Source organism: Grus americana, chromosome 3 (assembly GCF_028858705.1).
Source record: "Grus americana isolate bGruAme1 chromosome 3, bGruAme1.mat, whole genome shotgun sequence".
Taxonomy (NCBI): domain Eukaryota; kingdom Metazoa; phylum Chordata; class Aves; order Gruiformes; family Gruidae; genus Grus; species Grus americana.
In genome coordinates, this window is record NC_072854.1 from 66,416,116 (window position 1) to 66,427,340 (window position 11,225).

Sequence of the window (11,225 nt, forward strand, 5' to 3'; positions counted from 1 at the left end):
TTCTCTGTGACCAGAATTTCCAGTGCAATCAAATAAGCTTGTATGTACAGAGTGCACACAAGGTTGACCACCACTGCTTAATTCTCTGTGGGGTAATAGCACTGTTCAATGGAAAATGAATATTTGGAAGGCAGTTAAGTCAGAAGATGAAACTGAAAAACCTGAGGAGTGAACGCAAAAAAGAGGAGTGATGAGCTTCTCATGGATTGTGGTAGCAAAGATGGCACAGTATGTGTTCAGGCCTGTCATATCAAGCACAGGAAGATAACAATCTTGTATCAGAAACTACTTATTGCTGTGTCAGAAAGAGCTAGGCAAAGCTAAAGAAACAAGAAAGAGGATGTTTAAAATCACATGTAACTGGTGTAGTGCACACGTAGCGCTGAGGGCACGGAATGGAGCAAAGAAAAATTTAGGATTTGTATCAGGAAGCGTTTTCTAGCAGCAAAAAGCAGTTCAGTATGGCAAGTCTTTCACCAGTATTAGCATGAGGTTAATTATTGAGCCCTCAGTAAATATGGTTATTCTCTCTCGCGAGTTTTTGAAAACTGCACTAGTATTTTAAGCTATACCAGCAGCCTCCATCAACCTAGTTTTCTGTGCACTGGCAGTGAAATAGTAAATTGCAGAAACTACTGCTGTTACTGTACTTTGCTATTTCATCTACATAGGAAATGATTTTTCTCTCTTTGACACTCAGAGTAAAAAAATCTGGGAACATCTCTTTTTTGGCTACTCATTTTATATATATGCCTGGGCAAGCCAAATACTTTCAAGTCAGAGCCAAGCTAGAGCCAAGCCTAGGGTCTGATTTGGCTCTGGGAAACAAAACCAAAGCTGTATTACTAAAGCACATTGTAAACTTAATGAATAATGAAATATAGAGAAAAAAATTTCAGAGACCAAGCCCAGACAGGGCAAAGGCGAAGTACTTAATGCAGTACGTTCGTTTTGTATTACTATAGACATACACGTTTTCTACTTTAGCCATTCTGAATGTTCCAAACTTTCACCACAATTTAATTAAGCATCAATTTACAAAGTCTGTAGATATGCAGAAGTCCTAAGAGGTACTTTGGGCCACCAACAACTGCATAACTCTAAGCCTGTAGGAGCTGCTAGCAACTGGACTAGAATTACTCTGTGCTTAAATCACACACAGAAATATTTTACTAAATGCAAACATAGCAACCATAATTCAACAGAACTTGTATATGGGATACATTAAGGTGTGTTTGCCTTCCTTAAACTGTGTTTCTCCTTTTTGTCCCCATTAGCTCTTGAAAAATTTTGCAAAAAATATGTTTCACAACACAACCTTTACCTCAAGTTAAGCGAACTCAGCTGTCGCAGCCTGGCCTGACGGCTATAAGCGAATACACGTCCAGTTCAATGACAAGCATTCACGCAAAATTAGACCTCAGCGCTTTGTAGGAGAGAGGATAATTTTATGCTCCAGAGCATTTTTTTTCCAAGCTATACCCTGCCATTGTGTTCTACCAGCTGAACCATAGTAGGCATTAGTGTACGGAGCTATTCATGATGATCATAAAGGAACAGTTTTAGTGGATGGCACTTAACCACGCTTGCCCACATTATGTAGCATTTCTTCATGTTTAAGATATAATCATGAGGGATTTGGCAGTAACATTTTGCCATCAGGTGTTCAGCCCCAGGTTGGCTCTGTCCCAGAGAATAAGAGTAAAACAAGAACAGGCCAAGCCGGAGAACGATGGAAGATTCCACAGCAAGTGCCTGCCTGGGAAGCGCCAGGAGCATATGAGATTTCCAACTTCTATATTTAGCTCCAAAGTATCTCTGTAGAATGATGAAATTGTACCATACGCCCAGTTAAGACCTTCCTTACCACATGGTAGATGCTTATCTTCTGTCTTGAAAATAAAGATTATAGGATTGCATGAGAAAAATGAACTCTACAAAAACATTCTTAAACACATTTATTGTGATTGCTTGCACAAACCAGGCAATTTTTTTCAGAAGTAAGTAGCTGGACACCTAATTAGTACTTGTGAACATATTCTTACCATTTTCATAATCATTTCAAGTACATGCATGTGATGTACATAAATCCAAGTGTACTTTTTCAGGGCACTCTTTAGTGCCAATTACAAGAGGTCTGGTTTTAAAAGAATACAGCCCACAGTTCTGTAGATATGGAACAGAAGAATATAAAATATCTTCTTGCTAATATAATAGTGTCTATATTTACTTTGCAATCTGGCTCTTGCAGTCCTGTTGGGTGCAAAATATTCATTTGATTCAAAGACACAACCTTTTAATTATTTTCCTCTAAGCAAAAACAACAACAACAACAACAACTAAAGATCCACACTGAGCTGGATCTAAATCAACGGTGTCAATAAAAGGGGTCCTGTTCTCTCTCTTCGGATATCCCAGACACCTACATCACAGCTAGAGGATGGGAAATCTTTAATTTCCAAACCACTTAAATGAGGGATAGATGGCAATAACAAAACTTTAAGATTATTTTCCTTTGCTTGTACTTCATACTTTTGTTATCAGACTTTAGTTAATCTGTTTATCTACTTATAAATACATGCTTCATTTGCTGTTTATTTGCTTTTGTTGCAGGTCTATTTATATTTGTATTCCATTGCGCTATGAAAGAAAATGTGCAGAAACAATGGAGGAGACATCTCTGTTGTGGCAGATTCCGACTGGCAGACAATTCAGGTAAAAGCAATTCACAGCTCCCCTCTTTAGATGCCGCAGTAGTCCATAAAAGTCCAGGTGAACAGCTCGCTATGTTATTTTTAATATAATACAATGTAGGCCAGAGATGTGGAAAAACAGATTAATCATAGGCTGTCACTTCACTTCAGTACTAACAATTGCCAAGGGACTTTTCAGATATCACTTCATAAAAATTCTCAAGTCTTCTCTTTCGGTTTTCCACTGAGGGCAGCTGGTAAATTTTGTAGTGCTGTAAGCACGGTTTGGAAGGCCCTTTGGACCCTGCAAAAAATAAATGTAAAAAATTAAATAAATATCCAGAGATTCAAACTCTGTCATTCAAAAGCCAATCTTATTCCTTTTCTCCTACTTTACAGTATGTTGACTGAATTGTGTGGACTGTTAGGCTGATGTAGGAGCAATTCTTAAAAGGCAGATAGAAATACTCTGACTTCTTTTGCCTTTATCTTTGCCTTTTCAAACTGTACTACCCTTCACCATATAATTCACAGAGACCATTAGAGACTCAAAAACATAGAAAATTCCTTTAGCAGAAGCCTGATTATGTTCCAGAATTGAAGTTAATCTTTATCAGCAACTCTCAGGGAGAAAGGAGAGCAGTTGGTTTGGACACTTCAAAGTGCAACACTTGGGACACTGCCTGTATGGTCTCCTGCACCTTTGGCCATCTCAGGTGGCATTAGACTCCTGCGTTTAGGCAACTTGTTCTTGCTTTGCTGTCTGATGTAATGATTTTGGACCGTATAATGCTTGCTCATACGGTTCTTGCTCAATGACCAGGGTTGAAATCCACAGTTGATGTAAGGTGGCATAAGCTCATTGCCTAGGAAGGTAAGCCAGGCTATCCCGGATAATAACAGTGCTCCAAATACCCTTGTGTCCTTTCCTTCTTGGTATCCAAGATTTGTTTCAAGGTTGTAACTAACTGCTTTGCCATAAAGACTTTTGCTTTGTCTTGCTCCATTTTGTTTAGGGAATGCGTTCTCATTGTACACTATAAAACGTTTATGCTTTCATTTTGTAGTAAGAAAACCTGATTCATGATTTCAGAGAGTTAATACAAATTAGGAAAAGCGTATTCATTCTGATCAGGCATCCAGATTGTTTCGTATGTTCAGTTTCCATGTGGTTCATGCTGTAGCTCCTGAACTGGAAAACACAGATGGATAAAATTATTTCCAGATTTTTATGCTGCTGTTGGGCAGCTTGTGGGTACGATAGAAATAAAAACCTGAAGGATTTGAGTACTTCAGTGGTATACTTAATGTGCTGTCATTACGCCTAGCATTAACCAGTCCATCACCACCAGCTGGTTTTATTCTCCATGAACCTGACACAGTTTTCAGGCAGAACAGTGAAATATAAGCCAAATGTGAACTTACATACCTATCCGACTGAACTGTACTTTAGGGCATGCTATGTTAAAGCAAAGAAACAAACAAGCCAAAGCCTTGCCACACTGCCCTAGCTAGATCAGAGAAATAGTAACCTATGCCCTATAGCAATGATTTAGGGTAAAATATTTGTCTTGATTTAGATCAAGGCTAAAATGGCCCATGTGTCTTTGGTTTGGACTTCTCTTCCATTTTGTGCATTTCATTGCAGAACAGTGAATTACGGCAACAAGATGAAAGTGTGAAACTAGCAGCACCTACCTGCAAGCATATGATAAAGAGTAGTTAGATACATTTATTCTATTGGTATTGGGACACTTGTGATGAGTTTTCCAGTGTCAGTTTTCCTCAATAAGTTTATTGGTATTAGTTATTTCATTTAATTTTAGAAGTTGTTCCAGTATAAGAGCCAATTGTGTTAACAGTTCGGACAAAACTCTTCGAATGTGAACTACTGAGTAACTATTGTTATTCATCATTATTAGCAGTGCACCAATATGCTAAACCCTATAACAACAAGTGCAATTCCACTAGTATGTAGTATCTACTTCAGCAGATCAAGCCCTTAAACAGTACTGTAAATGCTCGTCTCCATCCCTTTCCTACCCATCCCTTTGGATTTCTCTCTTCAGGTCATGAAACTTTGGCATCCCTATACTGATTCAGAGCTTCACTGCTCTCCTGCGTCCTGGAAAGCTGGATCTTTCTTAGGGTTCTGCTGTCCAGCCAAATGATTGTTAGACTGTTAGAGCCACCAGTTTTAACTGCTGTGGTAAACAGCAAAGCAAATAAAGTTGGAATAATTTTTGTGTATCTTAGGAATCAAAGAGGCTACCTGACAAGAAAAGGATAGGCTGTTTGTTATTAGCAACATTAAGAAATGCGTCTGATACTTGAAATGTTCATAACTGAATAAATTAGTCAATTATTTATGTACACATGGTAATTATTTATGTAAAACTTTTCAATCATTTCTAGATTGGAGCAAAACAGCAACCAATATTATAAAGAAGAGTTCTGATAATCTTGGGAAATCCTTATCCTCTAGTTCTATCGGCTCCAATTCAACCTACTTAACATCCAAATCAAAATCTACAACGAATACATATTGCAAACGAAACAGCCATACAGGTGAGTTCTTGCACTGTAACACAGTGCAGCTGTGAATGCGTAGTTTCATGTTAAAGGTACAGTAGGGATTTCTGTCGCAAGGTTAATGTTAGAAAGTTTCACCAATTTGTACAGATTCAGTATTTTTAAAATAAATGTTACTGTTCGGTAAGAATCTTAATCTAATATACAATGCATCCAATGTATAGTTCTGATCTCGGTATGTTCCCGTGCTAAACAAAATAGGCATGACGAAAGCAAATCTCGCTTTTTGTATATCGCTTTTACCTTTTTGGCTAAAATAAGGTAAGTCTTCTTATCCCCTTGTAAAGACAGGGTAGCCAAAGCGCAGAGAGATGACGTTCATCGCCTAAGGTAACAGCAAAGCTAGCAGCACAGCTGGAAATAGGAACCAAGTGTTCGGAGTCCAAGTCCACAGCTGATTCACTTGGCCAAACTCCTTCCATTATACTGTAACACATTTATGGGTAAAGTGGCAAATGGAGGCACCTTGAAAATGAATATTGTGTTCCCAGAGTATGCACTGTCTTTCCCTTCTACAATTAGCATGCCGTATCTACTGTTTATTTATTTAGATGGCAATGGTAGATCTAATAAAAGACATCATCTGTATTCCACTCGTGCCATAAAAATGTGCTGATTTTAAGAACACTTTAAAGCAAGAAGAAAAGAGAGGAGCTGGAATTTTTTGCAAGTCTGTTTGCTTCTATCTGAGATAGTATTTCAGAAAATCTCTTGAATAGTTCAGATTTTTTTGTTACTGTGTTTTTGCGAACTCATGTTTTTGTCCTGTATAAAGTCACGTAACATTATCACAGAATCCTCTTCTAAAGCATAGTGAAAATAAAATCTGTGCATATATTTAACCCAAAGATGTGTTTACTTGCTTTAAAATACTTGTTGAAAGCAATGTTTAGATATGAAATATATGATTTTACTGGAAGGAAAGTTATGTTGTTCCTTAAGTATAAATTATTTTCCGAAGTCCCCAACGTCTCATTTATGATGGTACAGTCTCCTTTCTTGATATGTGGCATAGTTTCCAGGAAATACCTTCTTTTTTTTTTTTTTTTTAATTGATGATCACTACCTAGTTCAGTTAGATGTGCTTCTAGACAATTTTTGTCTAGAAATCCCCTTTTCTAAGAATTACATTTTTATTTTCTCACTAACCAATATGCAGCGCATCCATTAGCGTGAGGGGTTGTGCATCAGGTATTTTTAAGAGTGTAAATCTTATTTGGTTTTCAAGAATGTACACGAAGTACCTTTGCTTTGAATACAGTAAAAATGAGCGGTATCAGAAATTCCCTGGTGTACGTGAGCTGGGTCTCAGGACTGCCATCCACAGTCGTGCCGGGAGCGCGCAGCTGGTGCCTGCCTCACCAGGGTGCCCGTCCCTGCTGCCGCCCCAGGTTGGGTGTGCCACGCACCCAGCTGCCCTGAGCAGGCTATCCTCAGCCCTCTCTCCTACGAAGTGACGTTTCTGTCAGCAGTCTTCCACGAACGGCGTCTGTAATATTCACCCATGGCAGTGCTACTATCAATAGTAGAGGAGGAGAGCATCGTGCCCCTTCCGCTGCAGGGCATTCTCCGTTCTGCAGACAGAGAATTCCCATTTGTACTCGTGGCAGATCAACCTTTAGACCCTTGGTATTGGGATTAATGATAAAAATATGCTTAAATGTTTTGTTGGACTCAGGGCTTTTTATCAGTCTGACAATTAAAGATACTTAGTGCTGGAGTTTTTGCAATGCGTTCTTGAAGCAAAACAATAAAACAGCTTCAGATAAGAAGTAAGTTAAAAGAAACTTGCAATTAGGAACATGCTCATGTACTGTCTTCAAAAGTGGTGAGCTTAATCCCATGCATAAATTATTTCCTAAAAGAGATTGCAGTTGGTAATGTAATCATAGTTTGTAAAGTGATTGTTTATTGGACATTAAGGGAATAATGCAGTTTGTCTATATTTTTAAAATTTTAATAAATTTTGCTTTGACCTCTGAAAATACACATTTCATTGTGATACTCTGAAGGAATTTTTGCTAACATTAGGTTTTTAAATACTGACATATCTTCTTACATGTTAAAATAACAGAAAATAACATTAAGATTCCGATTTTTAATACAGCTAAACTTCTCAGTTTGATGTCTTAGCTAAACTGCAGGCAAATAATGTCTTGGCAACTCTTGTTAATATGGTTATAATGTGCTCCCTGGAATTGACACAAGCATTCATGTGTTTGTGGTATAGATAATGTCTTCTAAGGCCCTTTCCTCATCAGTGGTGGAGCATTACAGGTAAAGTGAGAATTGCTTTTGCTGAATGCATGGTTTGAACAGGGTGGAGGGGTGCCATTTGCATGACGTTCTCATTGACACAAAGAACTTTGCTAATCAGAAACGCTGCTTGTTTCTCACTGTTATGCCTTGCGACATTGATGCTGAATCAAAGGATAAGTGTGCTTCAAACTCTGGGTGTCTGCATTCTGCGTGGGGCACGAAGTATTTGGAAGATACGATTTTAGGAAATAGACCATGTCCTGACATTGATGCCTGTGTACAGTAGTCTGGGGAAAGGAGATTAACTTGGAACAGCCATACACAAAGCATACATTAAAAAGCAAAACCATTCTGATTGAGTCCTAGAAAAATTTTACATATTTTAAAAAGTTATTACAGGGATTTTAAGATACTGTATTTCTATTTGGTCTATGGCCATTATGGAATTAGTCTTCTAACCATTGTTATTTCATATCCAGTCACACCCAAAGTAAGTCTGAATGACAAACTATACATGCCTGAAAGCCATGCTGTGAACTGCTAGTTGAATGCAGAATGCACCAACTGGGACACGAATATTGGGTGGACCCTACTGGGTGGACGAAATAAATCACTTTGGCATTTTGTGGCCCTGTTGTCTATGAGTCTGACACAAACTTATTGTAGATGGTACTTAAATACCATATATAACGCTTCTATGAATTAGAAGTTAAGATTATTTCTGCAGTGAATTTGGTGGTACAACTCCCATTTACTTCAATGATACAGGATTTTAACCCTTTGAAGCCCACTGAGCTAAAAAAAAGAGGGCCCCACTGATTTCAAAGGACTTACATAATTCCTGTGCATGTAAATTGCATGAGGAAATAGCTGGTATTTAACAATGTAATGATGCCTTGTGAAAAAAGTGAACATATTTGCGAGGAATTTCAGAAACCTTCCCTAAAGACTAAGAATTAACTTTTCATCTTTGTAATAAGATATTCAATATATAGAAAAACTTCAAAATGTAGTACCATTCGCTAATAAATGCATTGCCTTGAAAGGCAGACAGTACCCAGCAGTTTGCTATTGGACATGGCGTTGTTTGCTGCGATTCATGGACATTCTTACGTGCTTTGAAAATAATCATTCTGATATGCCTGAACATGCCTGTTTCTTTTTTCATCAGTACAACTGTTTTGATTTCTCGCTGCAATCCATTTCTCCTTCATGCAACACTTTATACTCTTTTGTGGCTTGATATCGTAACTTCTACAGGGGTGGGTTACTTTTCTGTTTATTTTTAATTAATGATTTATTTCTATAAGAAACAACTTTTATATGAAATCATAGTTAAATAATATGAAAAATTGTTTAAATGATCCTTTAGCAAGGAATTTTTGAAGGCGATTTCACCAAGGTCTTGTAAACAGCCATCAAAAATGTCACTTGTAGAAAACATTGCTTCACAGGATATTCCATCTTACTGTTGCCTTACGACGGTCCACACCTTGCCTGGCTTAAGAGAATTAATTCCGGCTTTGTGCACTCCAGTGGAAGAGATAAGAAAGCTCATTAGGACAATGTGCTTGAGAAAAGGAGAAACAAGCTCTCTCCTTCTCGTTTCTCACTACATGAGCTCTACCTACTGACCGTTCTCCGAACAGCAATGCCGTTAGCTGCTGAAGCAGACTTTTCCCAGCCCGACTGGGAATTGCCTTGCCTCTTTTTCTCTTCAGCTCCACCCTCGGCTTACAGCACCTGATCTCGGAAGGGATGCCACTTTTCGGCATCTTTTCCTCCCCACAGCTGTTCAGTCTGTACCCTCCACGCTACGCAAAAGACAAAGAGATGTTGGGCAAGCACAACGTTTAGGCCAGTCTTGGCTCTGGTTATCTGATTTAAGATGCAAGTCATCTTCTGCTACATTGTGCACAGAATACGTGATTTCTGTGCATAGCTTGAAACCTCCACTGTTGAAATAATTAAATCCTTTTACTGTCATTTTCCACTACTTCGTTATATGAAGATATTATTTACCAGATATTACGGAGGTCACCCCTTTTCCAGTGCCATTGAAATGTTTTTAGTTTCTAAGATTCAAAGCATCAACAGTAAATTAATATATTAAAGGGTCGTAGGAGTCAGTTACACTTTAGGTAAAATAATAGGGGGATAATTTCAAGAGAGACCTGAGAGGTCTGCCCACAAAACCAGACATCTGAAAAGAATTTAGACGAAGCAATGCCAAGCCAAAAAAGCCAGTTTGCTGGCTTTTAGGGCAGTAATTTCATTCAGTGGTAGTGGTAATTGAAGGCATATCTATGTGGGAGTGACACACCTCTTAAACTATGAATTTGCTTAAGATGCCCTAACTTATTGTTGCTTTTTCCTCTTCCTAGAGAATGTTTTTCTTGACAAGCCATCTTCAAAATTTGGCCAAGAGGATGGAGAACAGACATCAATCATCCCTGTCCACCAAGTTATTGACAAGGTCAAGGGATACTGCAATCCTCACTCTGACAACTTCTATAAAAATATCATCATGTCCGACACATTTAGTCACAGCACAAAGTTCTAACTGGGCTTCTGAATTTTTTGAACCAAAGGAAGACAAAAGTCTGCCTGGAATTGAGAATACTGGATGTCACAGAATGTGACCTGTTTAGTTATTTTTTCCCAGTTTATAATGTTTCCTCTTAACAGCTTCCACTCGAGGACCAATTTCTCTGCCTTTTTCACTGTTGTGGAAAAAGACAATTTTCCACCATGGTATTGAGCTGTTTTTAAATGTCTGCCAGCCAACATGATGCCTGGACAGCTAATTGTAATCCTGTGTAAATATTTTGTAAGACTGAAGAGACACAAGCCTAACTCTAAATTATATAGTCCAAACAGAAGCAAGTCTTGACTCCTGGAGAAAATAGCAGCCATGTCACCTAGTACAGGCAAGCTCTTATTGAACAGTTTACTGATGGGGTTTTGCTTTTGAAGAATATGGATTTCCCCTATGGCACTTGTTAGATTCTTGCTCCTTGACTGTCTAGTGCTGTCTGTTCTTTATCCGTAAGTGAATAAAACCTTAACACCAGTGTTAAAGGGTTATTTTAAACCATTTTTGACTAAATAGACCTAATCTTGCTTACCAAAACAGTATGTGCTGTAAATTCAGGCTATTTTGTATCCATGTACATAGAAACACACTTATTACATAGACTTGCTGGCTGAGAAGGACGTGCAGGTTGCTGGTAACTCTTGCAAATTTTAAGCCCATTGATATGTATGGAAACAGACAGTTGTACGTATCATTTGCATCTGTGTGGAACAAGTACACAGGTAAATCCAAAGTTTACACAAAGCCATGTTTCAACATTCATCGGTTGGTATGTATGAACTACGGCATCTCCCATCGCAATTCTATGTTTAATGTTCTTTTTCACTAACTGAAATAGAAGACAGTCAACTACATATAGATATATAAATACGCACCTAGATCCCTCTCCACACATATTTTTATAATAGTGCACGCAGTAAATATGACAGAGGAAACCACAACGTGTACCACAGGCAATCTAAGAGCAATGAACGGTGCTGAAACTTAAGTATTTAAATACAAGATGAATACTTTGTAAGCCCATGGGTTCATTTGTCAGTCTCTGTACTTCACATATACTGTATGTATAGACACCTCCATCAGAT

The 11,225-nt window shown here is 38.2% G+C and overlaps 1 protein-coding gene across 5 annotated transcripts in view; it reads left to right on the forward strand.

Moving 5' to 3' along the window:
- ADGRG6 (adhesion G protein-coupled receptor G6) overlaps positions 1 to 10,625 on the forward strand; it is a 114,665-nt gene extending 104,040 nt beyond the window's left edge. For all 5 annotated transcript variants that reach the window (XM_054819522.1, XM_054819521.1, XM_054819523.1 and 2 more), the window contains 3 exons: positions 2,614 to 2,715; positions 5,109 to 5,261; positions 9,929 to 10,625. In XM_054819522.1, the coding sequence (XP_054675497.1) occupies positions 2,614 to 2,715; positions 5,109 to 5,261; positions 9,929 to 10,107 (434 nt within the window). In that variant the 3' untranslated portion in view covers positions 10,108 to 10,625. The remainder of the gene's footprint in view (positions 1 to 2,613; positions 2,716 to 5,108; positions 5,262 to 9,928) is intronic.
- The last annotated feature ends 600 nt before the right edge of the window (positions 10,626 to 11,225 follow it).